This window comes from Puma concolor, chromosome D1 (genome assembly GCF_028749965.1).
Source record: "Puma concolor isolate L17-30 chromosome D1, mPumCon1.1.hap2, whole genome shotgun sequence".
NCBI lineage: Eukaryota > Metazoa > Chordata > Mammalia > Carnivora > Felidae > Puma > Puma concolor.
Genome location: NC_141676.1, coordinates 5,296,563 through 5,318,063, shown reverse-complemented (window position 1 = coordinate 5,318,063; position 21,501 = coordinate 5,296,563). Strand labels below are relative to the sequence as shown.

Genomic DNA, 21,501 nt, shown 5'->3' with positions numbered 1-21,501 from the left:
GATCTTGGGGGTCAGAATAATGTTAAGCTGAGATTGCCTTTTGCCCTCAGCAAAGTGTCAACATCAAGGCAGCTGAGCTCCCAAAGGAAGGTCACTCTGTCTTTTTCAAGGACTTGTCTGTGGGTTGTTGGTAGTTAGGAAATGTAAATTTTTTCTTTTGCCTTTGTTTCCTACATCACTCCCCGTCTGAGATCCTTTCTCCTTTCACCTCATCCCAGATCCTCCAGCGCCCCCCCCCCCCCCCCCGGCCCCAGAGGACTTTCCAGGTGTTCACCAAGCCTGCTCTCTTGATCACTGTGCCCACAGCACTGGCATTGTGGCACCTGCCCCTCCCCCCCCCCACGCGTGCCTCCCTGCCAGACTGCGAGGGTAGGGTGGGACCTGTCCCCCTGTTCCAGGAACATGGAAGATCGCCCACACCTGGCACTCTGCCTAGAGTCCAGCGGGGGCGTCATAAATACCTCCTGAATGATTCATTCATTCCTTTGGGAGAGAAAGCGCGACCTCTAACCGGTTAAGAGCATGGGCTTTGAAGTCACACAGACGTAGATTCAAGTCTTGGCTCTGATCTTTGGCTCTGTGGCCTTGGGAAGGTCATTGGATCTCTTTGAGCCTGTTTCTTCATGTCAAAATGGAGTGACCACGAACCCATTAGATCTTTGTGAAGATTAAGTGAGATGATGTTGGCCTGCCCCACAGCCCAATTATGGTGGGAGGGGTAATTATGCATTCAGGAAAGGGGAAACCTCCCGCGGCTCCATCTACCACCTGTTTTCTTACCGGTTTCTAGAAGGTGCGCAGCATCAGGCCCGTTTAACGGAAAAAGAAACTGAGGCCCAGAAAGGGACCAGGATAGCCCAGCGTGCTGCAGGTTGGGGCTAGAACCCGGGCCTGCGTCCAGCGCATCGCCTGTCTCTCCGAGCACCTGGTGAGCACATCCCCACCCCACCCTCGTCCCCTGGCCTGGGAGTGAGGGGCTGGGCTCGGCCTCGGGCGACCCCGCGGGACTGCGGGGCGCGCTTGGGGATCTTCGGCTCAGACCCCGGAAGCGGTGCGCAGCTCGCGGGAGCGGAGAGAGCGCTCGGGGTTGTCGCTTTAAATTAAAGAGGGAGCGGGAGGGGGGCGGGCGAGCGCGAGGGAGCGCGCGGCGGGCTCCTGGGAGCGTGCCCGGACTGCGGCGCAGCTCCCGTCTGCCTCCCCGGCCCGGCCGAGCCCCCGGCCCGCGCCGCGCTGCTCCGAGGCGGGCGCCGGGCGACACTGCAGGGGTGGCGTTGCCGGCGACGGCCGGGCTTGGCGCCGGTGCGTGCGCGCTGCGGGAGGCCGGCCGGGAGCCGCGAGCCAGGAGCCGGAGCCGGAGCGTAGAAGCGGCCCCTCCGCGGAGCCGGGGTGAGTAGCACCCGGCCGCCCCCGACTCCCACCGGGAAGCGGTCCCGCGCGCGGACGCGCGTAGCGCACCCTTCCCGCGCGGCGGACCCCGGCCTCCGCGCACTCTGCGCGTCTGCACACCCGCGCCGCGCTTGCACACGTACGCCGGGCACAGCGCACGCCGGGCGCCCTTCCCCGGCCCGGCCACTCCGCGCACTGCGCATCGCATCGCGCCCCGCACGCCCGTCCCGCGTGTGCACACACGCGACTCGCCCGGCCTTTTACACGCCTCCCCGGCGCCCGCGCCGCACGAGCGCCCCTCACTTTCACACTCAGCATCCTGACTGTCCCCACCGCCCCTGGGGCACACCGGCTCGCGACTCTCCCGGGTCAGACCACCCCCGCACATCGCTCCCCAGATACCCTAGGGGTTCCCGCGGCAGGGGTGCTGGGTCTTCGGGAAATGCTCTGATCCGGAGAGGCATGTCGCACCCCATCGCAGGAGGCCCTCGGAGCTTGGGAGAGGATCCCCAGCCCGGACCAGTGTCACTGGCCTGCGTGGGGGCTTTCCGGGGGCTCCTGGGAACCCTTGATGCCGCTGCTCTTTGGAAGAGGAAGTTTGCCCTGTCTTGGGCCCTGGGCTATAGATTTGGGTTGAAGAGGGGGTAGAGTAGGGCCGGACATGGGGACCTGGAGCCAGGCCTGTGGGTGGAGGAGCCCTGAGCCAGCCATCCTGGTGACCCTTTTCCAGGGCTGCAGAAGAACTGTGTGCCACGCTGCTCAGTCAGTGAGGCCACTCCAGAGTGACTGGGAAAGCTGCTCCTGGAGCGTCAGCCCCTTCTCCAAGCTGGGGGCAGGGGCAGGTGTGGAGAGCAGCAGCAAATGTGCTTCTTACTAGAAATGGGGAAACCGAGGCTCAGGGCAGACAGGAGTTCCAGCCAAGTTAACTCACCAGTCTGGAGAAGAGTCAAGACAAGTGCCCAAACCCCCTGCCCTCTCCACTCTGAAATCCAAAACCTTCCACCTAGCAGCTTGGGAGCGTGGAGGTTCCCAGGCTAGGGTTCAAGTTTGGGCTCTGTCTCTTGTCAGCTCTGGTGACACTGGGCAAGTGTCGGTTTTCCCACCAGTACAATGGGCAGAGTAGCAGCCCCCTCAGGGAGAGGCAGCGAGGATTTGCTGAAATAAAACATGGCGAGTCCTTGGTACAGTACTTGGCACATGATAGATGCCCAGTAAATGCCAGCCACCACCACCCTAGCTGGTCTGCACTGTGGTTTCTGCGGGCTTTGGGGGGATGGTAGCAGGATGTGATTATTTCAGGGATGGGGGGAGCACTTGAAAAGATCTCAAACCTAAAGATCCTAAAGAGGCTTGCAGCCTGGGAGGTTGAGGGCTGCCCTGTGCCCACATCCTATTACCTGATGACCATAGGGTGGGGGGGGGGGAGCAGTCAACACCTTGCTGGCCACAGACGTGATGTGGGGACACAGTGAGCAAGGAAACGGGGTGGGGGGAACAGAGACATGGGGCCCGTCTTCCCCGAAGAGGCACAAAATTCCTGGAAAGCCATTTCTCTGACAAGCCCAGGAGGGGGCCTCGACTGTGGTCCAATTCCGATGAGGCCAGTGACAGTTCCTCCCACCCACCTCCACCCCCAAAAGGCTTGGTCAGGAGGTGGCATCACGGCCGAGAGCCCAGGCCCAGATCCATCACGCCCTGGCGCCAATCCCAGTGTTGCTACTAAATGCTGAGTGACCTGGGGCTGCAACTTCCTCATCTATAAAATGGGGATCCACTTACCCAGTCAGTCATCAGGTCTGTATCGTGTGCCTAGTACAGGCTGGACACCGTGCTGAGCATTTGGCATATATCATGTCTATGCTTACAGCAGTAGGTAGGTGTTGCCAGGTAGGTCTGATTAAGCCTGGATTCGAATCTAGAGCTCTTTCCAGTGAGCAAACTTCATGCAGTTTCGAGTTTGGGAGATTGGGGCCAGAACGAATAGACTAGGTGGGGAAAGATGCCAGAGAAGGGGCCGTGGATCCGCGGGGCTCGGGTGTGAGATTGGGGCAGCCCTGGCTCGTCCCTGTTGTGGCCCATTTCCTGTGTGTCAGAAACTCGGGAGACTCTGGTCGCGGTCCACCCTGGCCTCCCGATGCGCCTTGTCAGCGTCCTGTTGCCAGCCAGAGCCACAGCCCCTCTGCCTGGTAGACCCCCAGGCTGCCAGTGGGAGCCTGCTGAGGTGGTAGTCAGTGAGATGGGGTCAGGGGCACTCGGGGATGGTGAGTAAAGCCATTAGGAAGGGCACTTGCTACAGAGCCAGATCTAGTTCAGGCTCAGCTCCCTGCTTACTGGTTGGGTGACCTTGGGCAAATTCACTGCCCTTCTCTGAGCCTCATTTTCCTCCTCTGTGGAATCAGGTCAATAATAGGATATGTCCCATGGGGGTCTTGGGGGAGGTGATGGAAACACATACGTGAAATCCTTGGGGGCTGTGGCTACTAATGGCAGAGGCACTGGTCCGGGCCGCGGACATGGCTTTACCACTGCTGGCATTGTGGCTTTGGGCAAATCACTTGACCTTTCTGAACCTCCCATAGCTCGTCCAAAGGCCTGCTTACCAGGTTCGTGAGCAGAGATGCTCCAGGGGCCAGCAGGTTCTGGAAATGAATGGAGGGATGGGAGGTGCCAGACGTGTCCGAAGGGGCAGAGCCCATTCAGCTCCAGCCCCGCTGTTTTGCGGGGGTAGGGGGATACAGACCACTGTCTTCAGATACTTTTAAAGGGAAGCAGTGAATCCAGCTTTTTTTTTTTCTTTTAGAAATCAATTTTTAATGGGAATTTCCCCAATTTTTAAGACAAATAAAATATACTTTGGGCTGATTGTGAGACCAACAACCACAGCAGCTAATATTTACCAAACCAGACTACACTTACCTCTCATTCTACCCTCCTGGTACCCTGATAGGGCAACCATGAGCCCCATTCTACAGATGGGAAGACTGAGGCTCAGAGCTAGTGAGGGGGCAGATCTGAGATTCAGAGCTGTGCTCAGGCTGCCTGACCCCTCTCCCACCCCAGTTCTCTCCTCCCTCCATTCAGGCAGATGTGCTCTGGTTTCTGCCCCTCCACTGGGGACCACTGCGGGACCACTTGGGGCTTGGGTGTGCTCAGAATCATTCACATCTTCAGTGAAATCACAGCTCCCGGGCAAGGGGTATTACAATGGGGGGTGTAGGGGGGAAGGTGGCAGTGCGATATAGTCTGGGGTCTGAGCTAGACCAGCCCCAGAGGGCTGGGAACCCCTCAACTGCTCTAGGTCTGATACAGCAGATACAGGGTTCTGACCCATGCCATGTGCACTGGCCACCGCGGTGTACCCAGCCCACGCTAGCATAGCCTCATTCTCGAAGTCAGCTTGTGCCAAGTGAGCAGAAAGAAAGCTGATGGCGTTATTGGATTCCCAGCAAGGCAGAGGTAGGCTGGGACATGTGCGTGTTGGTGAATCCAGACCGCGGTCTGCCAGGAACTAGGGCCACCTTGGACTTGTTCACAGTGACCAGTTGGTCCTGCAGGTTCTTAGGAAAGTTCTGAAACTGTATACCCCTCCGCAGTAAGGCACAGAAGTTAGGAGTGTGGAGCCAGATGGCCTGTGTCGACTAGTGCTTAGAATCGCTCTCTCAGGCGTAAGGAGTGCTCAGCGAGGTTAACTGTCATCACAGTCTCCTGCCCAGGTCCCAGGAATGAGCCTCTGTTCCTCAGCATGAGTGAAGCCTCCCTGGTTAGCATTTCCCTCCTGTCACCGTGAAGGACCCACACCTCACTGGGTCATCCTCTGCGTAGCAAGGAGCTGTCAGAGCACCTGCAGAACTTGGCCCCAGGGCCCTGTCCTGCCCCAGTTCTCCGGGCCTCCTGCCAGGGACTTTGGACAACTCCCATATGTGCTAGATAACTCTGTCTAGACCAAAGCACCCTAACTTCTTGGTTCCAGAGCCACAGACTGGGGGGAACCCCAGGATTCAGGGAAATGTTTACCCTCTGATTTGACCCCAGTCCCAAAGGGAACCCACAGCATGCTCGAGTGGGTTGCAAACATGCTAGCCAAGTCACAGCCCAGGAGTATTTTGCCCTGTGCCTGAACAGTATTTACATTTTTTGTGTGAATTGGTTACATTTAAAAATCAGGAAATTGCACATTAAAAAAATCCAGGAATCTGGCTTTGCTTTAAAAATCCGGAAGGAAGGAAGGAAGGAAGGAAGGAAGGAAGGAAGGAAGGAAGGAAGGAAGGGAGGAAGGGAGGAAGGGAGGAAGAAAGGAAGGAAGGAAGGAAGGAAGGAAGGAAGGAAGGAATACCAGAAGATTGGGACGCCTGGCTGGCTCAGTCAGTGGAGCATGCGGCTCTTGACCTCAGGGTTGTGAGTTTGAGCCCCACACTGGGTGTAGAAATTACTTAAAAATAAAATCTTTAAAAAATAAAATGAAATGAAAACATGAAGAGCCAGAAGATCCAGCAATGCAGGGTTGGCATCCCCTGGGAACGGAAGAGCAGCGGCTCTTGGGTGGGCAAGCACTCTAGTTGTCACAGGGTGACCTGTTTGCAGCCTCCTTTGCGGGGCCAGGGGCCGTCCCGTCCTTCTGTGCCCCTGGAGCTGAGGCTGATACAGCTCCTCCCGGCCCCCCCTTTCCAGTCCCTTCGAGTATGTCTATGAGACACATTTACTTCTCAGCAACGACAGTAATAAAACTATGAGCAGCCACCTGGGTTCAGGTAATGGCTTGCATGACGCCCGGACCTTTCTAGAACAACCTAGACCTTCCGCGTTCACAAAACTTGGAAGTGGAGGGTGGGGTGGGGAGGAAACCATCCTGAGTAGTGGAAGGACTGATAATAGAATATTGTGGAAATGCAGCCTTTCCTTTCCAATTGAAAGAAAAGCTTTTGAAGTAAGGCTTAGCGAACACCTCGAGGGCCCACGCTAATGAGTGGCAAAGAACCAAAGCCTCCTTGCTGGTTAGCCTGTTGTTGGTAGGATGAAATGAGGTAGGGGTGCCAGATTTAGCAGATATACTATGAATACAGGATGCTCAGGAACTTTTGAGTTTCAGATAAACAATAATTTTTTTTTTTTTAATTTTTTTTTTCAACTTTTATTTATTTTTGGGACAGAGAGAGACAGAGCATGAACGGGGGAGGGGCAGAGAGAGAGGGAGACACAGAATCAGAAACAGGCTCCAGGCTCTGAGCCATCAGCCCAGAGCCCGACGCGGGGCTCGAACTCACGGACCGCGAGATCGTGACCTGGCTGAAGTCGGACGCTTAACCGACTGCGCCACCCAGGCGCCCCAAACAATGAATAATTTTTTTAAGTGTAAGCATGTCCTAAATATTATATGGGACACACTTGTACTAAAAATGAATCAAATTCAAATGTCACCGGGCATTTTGTGCTTTATCTGGCAACCCTGACAGTAAGATGGTCTTAGACTGGTTGAAAAGAGCTTTAAACTCCATTTTTTTTAAATGGTATTTAAGGGTGCCTGGGTGGCTCAGTCACTTAAGCGTCCAACTTCAGCTCAGATCATGATCTCGCAGTCCATGAGTTCAAGCCCCACGTCGGGCTCTGTGCTGACAGCTCAGAGCCCGGAGCCTGCTTTGGATTCTGTCTCCCTCTCTCTGTGCTCCTCCCCAGCTCATGCTGTCTCTCAAAAGATAAATAAACATTAAAAAAAAAATTTTTTTTTAATGCTATTTAAAAACCACCTACCTTTGGCTGAGCTCTCCTCACAGCTGAGTCTGAGCGCTGGATGACAGGCCCATTGGCATCGTGGAGGTCAAGGCGTAGGGTTGGGGTTGGTGGCCCTCCAAAGCCCTCCCTGCTGACTCTCTTTCCCCTTCCAGGCCCAGCGCTGCAGTGGGCGTCATGGCCATGGACGTGGCAGAATACCACCTGAGCGGTGAGTCCCAGTGGAAGCATGCCATCTCACGGGGCTCCCCGACCAGGCCTAGGGCAGGGGGTGTCAGTGGGACGTCAGTAATGGCCCTATTTTACCAGTAAGGACAGTGACTTGCCCGAGGCCACACAACCTTGGGGACACGGGGCGGGGACCAGTCTAAGGTCTCGTCATCCTTCTGTGCCAATGGCTCCTTCCTGTGGAACCACCTCCCTACATTTGACTGGAGGAGTCCCCCAGGAGGCCCATGTCCCGTGCTCCCTAAGGAGAAACTGAGATGCAGAATCCGCTCCCCCAGGGCCATTCCTAGAGCCTGTTGAGTAGCCAAGTGAGAAGAAACCCAAGAAGGTTGATGTTAGAGCCACAGGACAATAAGCTCAGAGGTGGCCCAGTCCAGGGATGGCAAATACCTGAGATGCAGCCCCGACCTTCCTGTGTGTGCCCCAGTGGGTGCTGAGCTTGGGAACTGCCTCGAGATAGCAGCCGCTCTCCCGCTGATAGTGGGTGGTGTCAGAGCTGAGACATACTTGCCATGTTTTCTCGTGGGTTCCCCTCTCCATTTATAGATGGGAGAAGGGAGGCTCAGTGCAGGACACAAACCCAGGTCTTCTGACTCCCAGGCCAGTGCTCCCCAACACTCTAGCTGCTCCCCTGGCTCCGCCCCCTACCAGCCCAGAGCTGAGCTGAAGCGTAGACCAGGGACCACACTTTCACCTACAGGCTCCCAGGCCTTGGCCCAGGCCCTGGCATGGCCTTGGGCAAATGATGAAACCTCTCTGAGCCTCCACTTACTCATCTGTAAAACGGGGGGCAGTGAGGCCTGCCTCAAGGACTGCTGGGAGGACTCGGTGACCTAACTGACACAAAGTGCCCAACCCAGCGCGAACACGACTCTCTCCCAAAGCAGGCCTTTGCACGTGCCCTCCTTCCCTTTGCCCGGAGCACTTCCCGGCCTCTGCCTGGCTAAGCTCCCGGGACTGTGCGGGGGTCACAGGTGCAGATCTGGAGCCAGACTGTCAGGCAGCGAATATCTCCTCTGTCCCTCAGCTTCCTCATCTAGGCAATGAGGGTAATAATAGAACCTTCCTCACAGGGTTGTTCCGGGGTCTCCGTGGGTTAATATGCAATGAAGCGCTGGAACGGGGCCTGGCGAAGAGTAAACAGTAAAGGAAGCTATTATTACCTCCACGCCACGCCACTCGGCCGCCTCCACCTCCTCCTCATTTCTGGTCTCAGCTGAGGCCTCACTTCCCTTGGGAATTCTTCCCATACCACCCCGAGGCGGTAGTCAATAAAAGGAATAAATAAATGAGCATTAACAGTCATCATCTTGTGTCACCTTCCTGGGGCTTTTCCTTTCAATGCCCCCCTTTCCCAGCCAAGCAGGATGCAGGCTGCACTCCCTCAGGCCCTCCCTCCCCCCAGATCCTCGCTTTCAGGGGAGCCTGGCTCCACTGTGCCGGGTCACCTTGACCGTTACCTGCTAGGACCTCAGAACTCAAGGCCCACCTGCTTCCCTGCCCCTGGGACCACCCAGGCCCTGCCGGGAGCCACCTGAGGTTCACATGGACATCTCACTTTCCAGTTTACCAGGCCATCCGTTATTCATCAGACGCCGAGAACTTTCGTGCCTCGGCAGGGCTCGCCTGGGGCCCTCCGTAGATCTCTGTTGTGGTTTGGGTTAGCCCACAAATTACATTCTGTCAAGAAGTCAGGAGTAAACAGGGCTCGCTCACAGCCCCTCCATCCTGATTTCTAGCTTCTCTCATTTGTCCCTGGTCCCCACCCAGCCTTTATCCATAGGTCCTGTGATTTTTATGTCAAAATTGTGTGGTTAGACCGTGTCATGGATTGATTTTTTTTTTTCTTTTAACAATGCTGGAAACGTTTTCCTGCTCTGCCACAGTGACATCCTAATGACCTCGGTTCTCAAAGGCCAGTGATATTCCCTCCCAAGGCAGCACCACCAGCCCCCACTGGCCCCTCAGCTGGACCTTCAGGCTGTTTCCACATTTCTGCTGTTATAAATACAGTCTCGATGACTCACAGCAGACATAAAATTTGCTGGGATTTCTTCCGCAAGATAAATTCCCCAGGGCGGGACCGCTGCTTGGGGTGCGTGGTCATCTCCACTCTCCAGATGAGGACGCTCAAGTTCAGAGTGGCTGGGTGGCTTGCCCAAGGAGCCAGGGCACCCGCGGCCAGGCTCTGCATTTCTTACCCTGTGGCCTTGGGCCAATGGCTGGGTGTGCTCACTAGCCTCTCCCAGCCCCGGCTGTCCTACTCTAGCAAGTGGAGGGAGAGACCTCATAGGGTGCTACATGCTGGATACGAGCCAAGGCTGCAGGCCGGGCCCTGCCCTTCTGCCCTGCCCCTAACCTACAATGAGTTAGCATTGTGGATTCTGACTGGAGTTGGCTGGGCTCAGGGGAACGGGCAGGGTGAGGCCTCCCACTCTCAGAGGGGCTGCCACTGCTTCCTGATACCTTTGCAGCTGGGCTTCAGGGGCATGGTGACAGAGAGCTCCCCAGCCCCAAATGCCCCACTCTCTCTCCCCCACTGGACACTGAATGCTCTGGGCTCTGTACATCCCCTCCTCTGCTCGCCCTGAACTCCCAGTCCCTGGTGCCTTGGCCTGGTACATTTCTTGCTCCTCCTTCGTATCTCAGTTCAGATGCCCCTCCTCCAGGAAGCCCGCCTGGGCTGTTCTCGTCACTCTGTTTTGTGTATTTATTTGCCTACCTACCTCATCCCTAGACTGTGAGCTGCTTAAGGACGGGGCCTGGGGCTGGGGCTGACTCCCTCACCAGGGTGCTTGCACACCATAGGTGTTCAGTGGATGTGCAGTCGTCAGTCTTCACCCCTGAAATGCCCTCCCCACCTCTTTCTACCCTGCATAGTCTGGGGACTGTGCTGGGTCGAGGCTGGGTGGGGCAGTGGTTACTCCGGCCTGGTCTGAAGTCTGGCTGCCACAGCTGGCCTCCCAGTGCCATTCCTTCCTGCCTCTTTGACCTTGGGCAAAAGGTCATTTATTTTTGTAAATGTTTATCTTTGTGCATCCGTTTCCCTATTTGAATTGAGTATAGAGGCAGCACTGAGAATGGTTTTGAGAATTCTATTTGCCAACGGAAGGTCACTTCTGCTAGTGGGGGCTCACCCAACACACTTGAGGGGGCAGTTAATTACTATGTCTCGGGACAGTGAGACTCAGGGAAAGTTATTTACTTATCAATGAAGAAAGCACATTTGAGCATTTGGATTTGTCTCCAAGTCCTGCACAGCCTAAAAGCTACCTCTCTCTCACTTCTGGCTGAGATTTTTTTTTTTTTTTTTTTTTGGTAGCAGCTTTATTGAGATAAAATTCACAGACCATACAATTTACCCACTTTAGGCATACAATTCAGTGCACCTAACACCTTGTGTACTCAGCACTATTAACTTTTAGAATATATTCATCATCCTCCAAAGCAACCCTGTATTCTGTGTTGCCCCCGCCCCAGTCCCCCCAGCCCCAGATAATCACTAATCAACTTTCTGTCTGTACAGATTTGTCTTGACATTTCAAATAAATAGAATCATACATGGGGCCCCTGGGTGGCTTAGTCGGTTAAGCGTTTGGCTTTGGCTCAGGTCATGATCTCGTGGTTCACGAGTTCGAGCCGCTCATTGGGTTCTGTGCTGACAGCTCAGAGCCTGGAGCCTGCTTTGGATTCTGTCTCCCTCTCTCTGTGCTCCTCCCCCATTCGCTCTCAGTCTCTCTCTCTCTCAAAAATAAAAACATTAAAAATAAACAAACAAACAAACAAACAAATAAATAAATGGAATCATACAACATGTGGGTTTTTGTGATGCCTTTCACTTAGCATGATGTTTTCAAGGTTCAACCACATTGCAACGTGTATCAGTAGCTTTATGTTGCCAAATTATATTCCGTTGTGTGGATGGACTACATTTTGTCCATCTATCAGTTGCTGGACATTGGGTTCTTCTAAATGAGGGTAAAGCAAAAATGGGGTCATTTCTTTTCTCCCCAAACCCCTTCCCTCTTCCTCCAGACCCCAAAAGGCTGCTTTGATTATCTGGAAGGCTATGAGTTCAGAGAACTCAAAAGAAGCAAGAAGAACCCCATTTGTTTAAAGCCTAAGGAGCGTTTAACTGTTGTTCACAACTCTTCGTCTCGTTTGGCCATGTGTCCCCACCCCCATCCCACCCCTGGTAGGAATGGATGCTTCTGTGGAAAAGGGGATAGAAGCAGAAATCGCAAGGTACATATGTCTTATTCAACACTGGATCCCCTAGGACCTAGTACTGAGCCTGGCACACAGTAGTCACTCAATAAATATTTGTTCAGTGAATAAATAAGTCAGTGCTGAACTGCCTGCTTCTTGGGTGGGAGTCTCTAACCACTGGGGGACCCCAGAGCCTACTAATGAGAGGCTGCCTTTCCCTTGCAGTCATCAAGAGCCCTCCAGGCTGGGAGGTGGGTGTCTACACCGCTGGGGCCCTGGCGCTGCTGGGAATTGCGGCCGTGAGCCTGTGGAAGCTCTGGACATCGGGGAGCTTCCCCAGCCCCTCCCCGTTCCCTAACTACGACTATAGGTACCTTCAGCAGAAGTATGGCGAGACCTACGCAGAGGCCAAGCAGAAGGTGAGGCTTCTATCCCGGGGGTGGCCTCCCCTCCCTCCCCGCTCCCTTGCTCTCTCCTGGTTAATTTCCTCCTGTGAACAGACACCCTGGTCCTCCTCCACGTTTCCAACATAGCCCAGTGCTGCGAAATCAGTGAATACTCGGTGAGGGACTGAAAGTTTTCAGTTTTAAAAACCCTCCTGGGAAAAATACAGGAAAAAAACAAGCAAAACCCCTCCCCAAATGTCACCACCCAGTGGCAAATAACTGTTAACTGTATTTTAACTATTAACATTTGGATTTCTTTCTCTCCGGTATTTTTAATGTATCCTCCAGTCTTTTTTCCATGCATAGGTTTTTATACAACGGGTGTCATTTCTACACAGAATTTTATACCCTGCTCTTTTCATCTCCCAGCCGAAAGCATTTTCCCATAATGGTGAGCCCCCGTCATAAGTATTTATTTAGCGTCAGCTTCCTTTTTTATGTACGTGCCATGATTTACTAAATGCCATTGTAAATAATGCAGTGAATGTTGTATATGTAAAACTTTGTCTTCATTAGGGTTATGTACTTTGAATGGATGCCCAGATGTGGAATTACGTGTCAGGGACTACAAACACTTTTAGGGCTCTCAATATATACTGCTGAATGCTTCATCATTAGACACTTGGCAGAGAATTTTTCTAGTATCATATAGAGTTCCAGAGAGCACAGCCAGAATCTTTTACCAGATAGCAGCCCCACATGCTCATTCGTTTGGGGTGTGAAGCAGGACTATCTCCCGTGGGGGGCGGGGAGGGAGGAGGGGAGAGAGAGGCGGAGGCTGTAAATTGGCACAACTTTCCCAAAGAGCATTTTGGCAACATGTGTCAGCAGCTTTCGCAAGGACTGTGTCCTCTGAGCTAGGATTTTAAGAAAGCTATTTGATTCTGCATTATTTATATTTGTGAAAAATTAGAAACAACATAAATGTCCAACAGTAGGGGGTCTGTAAGGTAATCACAGCTGTCCATTCAGGGACAAATTGGTGGCCCATTTTTAAGATGATAGTAATGGGGGGCACCTGGGTGGCTCCGTCGGTTAAAAGTCTGATTTCACCTTAGGTCATGATCTCGCGGTTCGTGGGTTCGAGCCCTGCCTCGGGCTCTGTGATGACAGCTCAGAGCCTGGAGCCTGCTTTGGAGTCTGTGTCTCCCTGTCTCTCTGCCCCTTCTCTGCTCACGCTCTGTCGCTCTCTCTCAAAAATAAGTAAACGTTAAAAAACATTTTTTTTTTTAAATGATGGTAAAATGAGGGCTATGCAACAGCATGGGAGATGCTTGTGGCACAAAGACTTTTGTTTTCCCAAATCCCGAGGTCAACTTAGTGAAAGGAAAAATTTGAGTTTTAGGATGAGTGTTACCCAACACGAAAACCTTCTGTTGTGAACATTCTGGTAAGCATCCTTGGAGGCTGCTCAGTAATCTGTTGAGTAGCTATCGTCTAGTTATTCGTACCCGTTCCCCCTGCTAACTACTTTTCCTTTAAAATTTTTAAGGTTTTTGTTTATTTTTGAGAGAGAGAGACAGAGAGACAGAGTGTAAGTGGGGGAGGGGCAGAAAGAGAAGGAGACAGAATCCAAAGCGCTGTCAGCACAGAGCCCGACGCAGGACTCGAACTCACGAACTGTGAGATCATGACCGGAGCCAAAGCCAGACGCGTAACCGACTGAGCCACCCGGGCGCCCTACTACTTTTCCTTCTTACAAACGTCACTGCAGTGAACATCTTTGTGCGTGGAACTCAGTCCGTATCACGAAGCGTTTTGAGAAAAAGCTTTCTTTCCTCGGGGTTCGGGAGAGAAAGGTGAGTGATGTGAAATGGCATTAAACAAAGACCTTCCTGACTAGGGCAGGCACCGTTTCTGCACACAGGGAACGGAGGTGCCTTGAATGAACAGGGCTTACGAGACCAACCAACAGCCTGTTGCATCTGCCATGCTCCCATGTCCCGTTTTCTCTCCCCCAGAGAGTGCCTGCCTGGAATGCCCAGCGGGCCAGCACTCGGGGACCGCCCAGTCGCAAAGGCAGCCTCAGCATCGAGGACACGTTTGAGAGCATCAGCGAGCTGGGGCCCCTGGAGCTGATGGGCCGGGAGCTGGACCTGGCCCCCTACGGGACCCTCCGCAAGTCCCAGTCGGCCGACTCCCTGAACTCCATCTCCTCCGTGAGCAACACCTTCGGGCAGGACTTCACGCTGGGCCAGGTGGAAGTAAGCATGGACTTCGATGCCGCCTCCCACACCCTCCATGTGGCCGTGCTGCAGGGCAAGGACCTCCTGGAGCGCGAAGAAGCCGGTTTCGAGTCCTGCTTCATGCGCGTCAGCCTGCTGCCCGATGAGCAGATCGTGGGCATTTCCCGGGTGAGTGGGGGCAGGGGAGGCACGCGCGGGGCTCTCGGGGAGCCCTCCCCAGGTCGCCAGGCCCGCGGGGCCGGGCCGGATGTGAGGAGGGTGCTACGCGGCAGCTCTGGGTGCTAATCCCAGAGCCGGAGGTGTCACCAGCCTGACGTCTCCCGCTGTGCGCGGTTCTCGGCAATCCTACCACGTATATCCAGTGGGTGGCAACTGTCCGTTCCCATGCCTGTCCCCCGGGTCGGCTTGGGGTCCGGGTGGGAAAGGGGTGACGTGTTCAAGTTGGCTAATTTGGGGACAGCTTAATGACAGGACTGTTAACAGTGGTGTGGGGCGGCCTCAGTGATGGAGCGGCACCCTCGTCTGAAGGGGCGACGGGAAGGGGAGGCCAAAGGGGAGAGGCGCGTGGCGGGGCTGCCACATTGATAGGCGCTGTGCCCTTTGGTCAGGGGACATGCTCAGACCACAGCAGTACCGCAGGGAAGGACCTAGGGAAAGAGCACCCCCAGCTCCCTGGGTCCTCTGGTTTCCCTGGAGTGACCCCCATTGTCCGACCCCAGACCCCACCAGAAGCCAGAGGCCGAAGGAGCCTGTTGATCAGCCCATGGAGGTCAGCTCCTGGGGGTGGGAACAGGGTGGGGAAGGCACCCAGCACCCTGCCCCACCAGGCTACCCCTCCATGGGTCCCTCTGTCTCGCCAAGAGAGGGAGCAAAGCCTTCATGAGACACGTTCTACTCCAGGCTGGATTAGGGGGAGCAGGGGCCCAGATGCCACGGTTGGGAGTCCTCTGAGGTGGGTAAGGTCGACACCCAGTGGCCTCTAACCAAAGCAGGTGGAGCCTGAGGGTCTGTAGGACCTAGTGCTTTCTGAAGAGTCACCTATGTCCAGTCACTCTACGGTGTTGAAGCGGGCTGTCCCTCGGGGGTGGACACCATCATCCCTCTCCCAGCCCACCCTGCCTCCCTCACCCCGGGATGGTCAACAACTGACCACAACCCTGTGCGTGTGGGGCCCAAGAGAGGCAGTTGGTGAGTGGTAAGGAGCAGGACCCTAAAACCTCACCCTCTGGGTTGAAATATCAGTGTCCCACTTCCTAGTAGCGTGACCTTGGATAAGTCCATGAGCTCTCTGCGACCCAGCTTCCCCATCTGTCATATGAGCAACATAATTCTTGAGGAAGGGGTGTGCTACTACATGCAAAGTCCTCAGCCCAGTCCCTGGGAAGTGATCAACAGATTGTGTATCAGGACCATGAAGTGTCCCTGTTGAGCCTGGATCCACGCTGCCTATGGCCTGGACTGCCTAGAAGATCCTGGGTGGTTCTGGACACCTTCCGTGAGAAGGGACATTAGCAGACAGGAGCCACCACAGCCTGATGTGTGCTGAGAGTCTGGTTCACAGAGCCCACCCATCCGTGATTCTCTCATTAGCCCCAGTGGGATGGACCGAGGGCATCTTACAGATGAGGAAACAGGTTCAGGAGAGTGCTTTGCCCAACACATCCCCAGGACCTGGCCCGGGGGTTCCCATTTCCCGTCAGCTGTGTGCTCATAAAACATAACACACAGAGAATGGATAGTTCGGGAACCCGAGCCCCTGTGGACAAGGGACAGCAAAGTGACTCATGTGGCAGGAGGAGGGAGAGATGGGGCCAGATCATGAAAAGCCTAAATGCCAAGGTCAAGATCAGGAGGTAGACTTAATCCCACAGGGGAAGGAGCTCTTAAAGGTCCTCAGTCGGGCAATTGGGTGGGGAACGTGGCTCCCAGGGAGCAGTGGAAGAGGAACCTTCCCACGAGCCAGGCAGTGACCAGAGTGTGCTTCAGTGCGCCTGGAGGTGCTGGCAGATTCATTCCCAGGAAGGCAGGCCTCTCAGCATCCTAGCCCAGCTAGTCCCAGCAAGTAGGTGGCTGCCCCCAGGCTGGGCAGCCCCCCAGCCTCAGGTGAAGTGCCAGAGATGAGAGCTCCTCTCTAAATATTGCCAGGCAGTGACTAAGGCAACCCCCAATGGCAAAGGGGAGCCGTGCCCACCAGGACACCTTCCCGGGGGGGTCTGCCCACAGCTTCCTGGGAGGAGGCCAGAGGCACCCACCAGGCAGGACGGGGCTTGGAAGTGGAGTCTTCCCAGCCTCGCCCGATCACTCCGTCCGTCCATCCATCCCACAACATTCAGACCATCCTGGGCCAGGCTCTGCGGGGGCCGGGACATCAGCGGCTCTCGACTCCACAATTATCTGTACTTACTGCACGCCTGGCCCAAGGCTGGACCTGAACACACACGACAAAGAGGAGACCAGTCTCTCCTGGGCATCGCGAGGGTTCTGTGGAGCCGTGCGCACTGAGGGTGGGAATTAGTTGGTGTCGGAGTGTGGAAGCTTCCAATGCCAGGCCGCCACTGAGAGGAGGACAGGGGGCTTTTAAATGCTCAGGGCTGGGGTAGCCGGCTGGCTCAGTCAGTAGAGCACGCGACTCTTAAATCTCAGGGCTGGGGGTTTAAGGCCCACGTCGGGTGTGGAGCCTACTTAAAAAAAAAAAAAAAAAAAAAAATCCCCAAGGCTGAGCCACCAAAGAAAGAATTGGCATTGAGGTCGTGGGACAGCAGAGCCAGGACTCGAGCCCAGGCCTCTGGACTCTCTGTCCGGTGCTCTCTCCCCACCATGGCCTCACGGGCGTCTGGCTGCCACCTCCTCCCCAGAGCTGAAGCTCCCTCCACGTCCCTTTCTCTGTGCAGATCCAGAGGAATGCCTACTCCATCTTCTTTGACGAGAAGTTCTCCATTCCCCTGGACCCTGCGGCCCTGGAGGAGAAGAGCCTGCGGTTTTCCGTGTTTGGCATCGATGAGGACGAGCGGAACATCAGCACGGGCGTGGTGGAGCTGAAGCTTTCTGTGCTCGACCTCCCGCTACAGCCCTTCAGCGGCTGGCTCTACCTACAGGACCAGAACAAGGTCAGTCCACCCATGAAGAGAGCGTCACACGCACCCGTCTCCGAGCGGGGAGTCCACTGTCCTCCACGACAGCCCGAGCCCTGACTTCTTTAGGAAATGACAGAGAGAGAGGCCTGAGCCACATTCGCAGAAACTGTTTACTGCATGAAGCAAAAATGCCCTGATTACTGTTTACCACTCTTCTGTCGTTGCTATTTAAGCAAATGATTATACGAACCCCAGTCCACTTGCACCTCTGTGTGCTACTACTACAGAATGTTTTCCCTGGGCTGGAATGAGGGACTGCATCTGGTTGCTACAGGCAACCTCTGGTCCTCCTTCCAAGGCAGGACCCAGGCCTGGTGGGAGGGAGGGCTGGCGCATGCCTCGTGGAGCGGGAAGTGGGGTCCCTTTCTCAATCCCACCAGCCTGGTGCCTCATGTAAGGGCAAGAGTAAAAACTTCTCAGTGGAGAAGGGAGTTCCTGCCTTTCCCTGGACCTCTCAAGTCCTCAGGGGGGCCTCGGAAGCCCTCTGAGCCAGTCACCTGTCCTCCAGGCTGCCGACGCTGTGGGCGAGATCTTGCTGTCCCTCAGCTACCTCCCTACGGCTGAGCGCCTCACTGTGGTGGTGGTGAAGGCCAAGAATCTCATCTGGACCAACGACAAGACCACGGCAGGTAAGGCCCTGCTGGCTGGCTGGCTCCTTCATGTGGCTGGTGGGAGCTGTGACCCAGCTGCTAGACCAAGGGCAGCGGGAGGCGTCAGCAGGTGTGGGGCATCGTACCAGGCCCCTCCACCCCCAGCTTTGGCCGAGCTCAGGAGCCAGGAGCTCAGGAGTTCGGGATGGTGGGGGAGATGGGAGTCTGAGAGCAGGTGCCTGGGGTGCTGGGAAGAAACCACGGTAGACAGACACCCGCTTCCCAGGACTAGAATTCATGACAGAAGCTCCACTCCCAGAAATTGGACTGTATCCCAGATCCCACATGGGGGCCAGGGCCACCAGGATGGTGTGGGTGCCAGGCAGGACCTGATGCCCCTAGTCTACAGGAGCAGAACTAGAAACCAAGGGCTGGGGGAACGACCTAGCGGGAGCCTCGGGGGATCCACGGTCCAGGCAGGTACAGCAAGGACACCCAGTGCGGGGAGGGTGACAAGTAGAGAGGGCCTCATTATTTCAGAGTCGGGCTCCACTGAGCGGGCGCAGGGTGACTCAGGCCTGACGTCTGTGCTCATTATAGAATGAGAAGCGGTGGGTCCTTCCCACTCCCCAGAGCGTCACGTGAAGGGAGCACTTGTGTGGGCCGGGAGGCAGGCTGCCTGAGCCCAGGGCCCAGCTCTTCTCCCGACTCGTGTAGGAGCCTCAGTTTTCTCATCTGTAAAATAGGAAAGAAATAAAGGCCCAATGGCAGGACTGTAGGAGATAATGGCAACAGAGAAGGCTCGGGGCACTTGGAGCCAGCGGGCTGCGAGGACCAGGCAGAGCTATGCCAAGTGGATGTGGCCTTGGCCCTGACCCCCACCCCTTGCTCACCCACAGACCCCTTCGTCAAAGTGTACCTGCTTCAGGATGGGAGGAAGATGAGCAAAAAGAAGACAGCCGTGAAGAGGGATGACCCCAACCCAGTGTTCAACGAAGCCATGATCTTCTCGGTGCCAGCCATCGTGCTCCAGGTGAGGGGGGATGGCTCAGGGGTGGAGGCCAGGCCAGGTGGCTCCTGGGCTCTGGGGCCACCCCAGGCCCTCGGCCTAGCTTCTTAGGGTTCCTGCAGGTGGCGCTGGTTTGTCTCAAGCCCTCCCCTTTCTAGTTGAGAGGCATTTATGGAGCACCCACTAGGTAGTAGCCCTGTGGTCAGTGCTGGGACACAGGCACTGCTTCCTTGTTGCTCACAAGGGGAAGGTGGAAAATCCCCAGACAATCCTTTTTTTTTTGAGAGGGGGGGGGGCACAAGTGAACGAGGGCAGATAGAGGGAGACAGAGAGAATCCCATGAGGGGCAGAGAGAGAGAGAGGGAAGCAGGGCTCACCCGAAGAGGGGCTCGTACTCACCTGATGCAGGACTCGAACTCACAAACCAGGAGATCATGACCTGAGCTGAAGTCAGATGCTTAACTGACTGAGCCACCCAGGCGCCTCTCCAGACAATCCTAACCCACTAAGCGCATGCCAGACTTTGGCAGCCCGGGGAGGCTTTTACGAGAGGGGTTAGCTAAGCCGAGATCTGGGGGAAGCCGGTTCCTGGAGGAAGGAGCTGCAAAGGCCTGGAGATGAGCCAGGGGAGCCCGAGGGCCCACAGTTCTGGCCCGAGGTCTCTGGAGACTCTACCTGCAGAGACCCTGCCGAGCTCCCCACACCTCCATGGCTCTCAGAAGGTCATGGGCCCCAGGGAGACCCCTCTCCTGGCACAGATATCACAGACCAAGGGTGGGGGATTACAGAGGATATGGCCTGTGCCACACCGGTGGCCCTGCTTGCATGCCTCAGAGGATGGGGAGCTTACCACCTCCCCTCACTACCTCCTTCCATGCTGGGGCATTCCTGCCAGTGAGAACGTCCTTTTGTGCCCTGAGCCAAAACCTGCCCCTGAGTCACGGGGCTGTACAGAACCCACCTAATCTGACACCCCATCTGAATTTGAAAGCCCAGAACTCTGCCTTACTCTGGAAGCTCCTAATCCAGGCAAACATCCCAGTGTCTGGAGTTGGTGCTGGGTGTCCTTGCCTTGTCCTGCCACCCTCGTGGGACAGACGGTCCATCTGTCCCCTACTTCCCTCGGAGCGGCTGTAGTGCCGCTCGTCCACAGCCTCCGAGGGTGGGAGACCTCTTCGGGCCAGGGCGGCGGTGGAGGAAGAGGGAGAGCGGGGGTGAGGAGAAGAGAGAGAGGGTCAGTCTGGGTTCGGGTTTCAACCTCTCCACTTCGATCTCAAGCACATTCTTTTCCTTCCTCAGCTGTGAGTCCAACATGTGATCATATTAGGAATAACCAGACATCTGAGATGCTCTGTGTACAGGCACTATTCTAAGCAGTCGACACATTTTAACTCATTTTGTTCCCGGTACAGGTAGAAACTATGATTATTACCATCCTCCAGATGGGAGGCTAAGTAGGAAGAACCCAAGGTCACACAGCAAGGGAGGTGGTGAGGCCAGCATCTGAACCTGGCAGTCCAGAGCCGCCACTGTGTCGGGAGGCAGCAGCAGAAGCCTGTGGGCATAGGCAGATCAGGGGTGCAGATTCAGGGAGCCACTCCTGGCAGCCCGCTGGGGCCTGGCACCTGTAGACAGGGTCCTGGGAGCCACGGAGGGCCTCCGGCACTGCCCCCGGTCCCCAGCACCCATGTCACTTCCTCCCTAGGACCTGTCTCTCCGTGTGACGGTGGCTGAGAGTAGCAGCGATGGCCGAGGGGACAACGTGGGCCATGTCATCATCGGGCCGTCAGCCAGTGGCATGGGCACCACGCACTGGAACCAGATGCTGGCCACGCTGCGCAGGCCCGTGTCCATGTGGCACCCTGTGCGGCGAAACTAGCAGCTGGAAAACGGGCCAGGGTGGGCACTGAGCTGCCTGGGGCCCGGCGCAAGCTCCGCTCTGATGCCCCTCCATAGTCCAGCAGGAGCCATAAATGCTGGGGTCCCCCACTGGAGCCCCCATGAGCCATCTTGGTCCGTCTGTCCAGACTGCAGTGGAGGAACAGGCCTGGCCAGGTGTCTAGGGACCCAGGATTTTCTCCCACTGAGGACCAGCTGTGGCTGGGCTGTGACCCAGGAACGGGCAGCCTGGCACTGGCCCTTTGTGCCCCCATTTTGAGATCCCCAACAGGCTGCTGGGAGGCCAGTGCCAAGCTCGGCCACATGTAGGAACCGAGTGAGTCTTGGGGGCCAGGTGCTGTGCTAGGCACCAGCAGTCGTGACATGAACAGGACACAGCCCCTAGCATGTCCGGAGGGCAAGACCCCTGCCCTGGGGATCTGCTCAGTGCTGAATGTGGACTTGGGAGGGCTCTGGGGTCTGCTAGGACGAGATGGGAGCCGAGCCCTGAGGGGCAGGGAAAGAACTAAATGTGTCCCAGGCAGGCAGCCAGCCTCAGCAAGGCAGGGACATGAACTTCCGTATCACAAACTGTCCTACTGCAGTGGACACGAGGGCCTTTCTCTGTGCAAGAGAAGTGACCAGGAGACCAGGCCAAGCAGAGGCCTGCAGGGTGCGGCAAACACTGGCTCTGGAATCACGCTCTATGAA

General features: G+C 55.8%; 1 protein-coding gene across 5 annotated transcripts; it reads left to right on the top strand.

Annotated features, from left to right (window-relative positions):
- Positions 1 to 551: 551 nt before the first annotated feature.
- On the top strand, positions 552 to 20,920 carry SYT12 (synaptotagmin 12). Of its 5 annotated transcripts, none has more exons than XM_086676798.1 (9): positions 552 to 672; positions 791 to 928; positions 7,266 to 7,321; positions 11,773 to 11,966; positions 13,955 to 14,347; positions 17,071 to 17,286; positions 17,822 to 17,942; positions 18,803 to 18,936; positions 20,618 to 20,920. In XM_086676798.1, the coding sequence occupies exons 3-9, from the start codon at positions 7,288 to 7,290 to the stop codon at positions 20,789 to 20,791; spliced, it is 1,266 nt and encodes a 421-aa protein (XP_086532924.1). In that variant the 5' UTR covers positions 552 to 672; positions 791 to 928; positions 7,266 to 7,287; the 3' UTR covers positions 20,792 to 20,920. The 5 variants fall into 5 exon arrangements, with proteins under 5 accessions (XP_086532924.1, XP_086532925.1, XP_086532923.1 ...); XM_086676801.1 differs by lacking the exons at positions 552 to 672; positions 791 to 928 and adding exons at positions 1,225 to 1,386; positions 11,374 to 11,583; XM_086676799.1 differs by lacking the exon at positions 552 to 672 and having other exon boundaries at positions 752 to 928.
- The last annotated feature ends 581 nt before the right edge of the window (positions 20,921 to 21,501 follow it).

Excerpts from the sequence above, each read along its gene's own strand:
- SYT12 (XM_086676798.1), top strand. The coding sequence starts at position 7,288 with ATGGCCATGGACGTGGCAGAATACCACCTGAGCG. Across the intron at positions 7,322-11,772 it reads GGCAGAATACCACCTGAGCG|TCATCAAGAGCCCTCCAGGC; the intron begins GTGAGTCCCAGT and ends TTTCCCTTGCAG. Across the intron at positions 11,967-13,954 it reads ACGCAGAGGCCAAGCAGAAG|AGAGTGCCTGCCTGGAATGC; the intron begins GTGAGGCTTCTA and ends TCTCTCCCCCAG.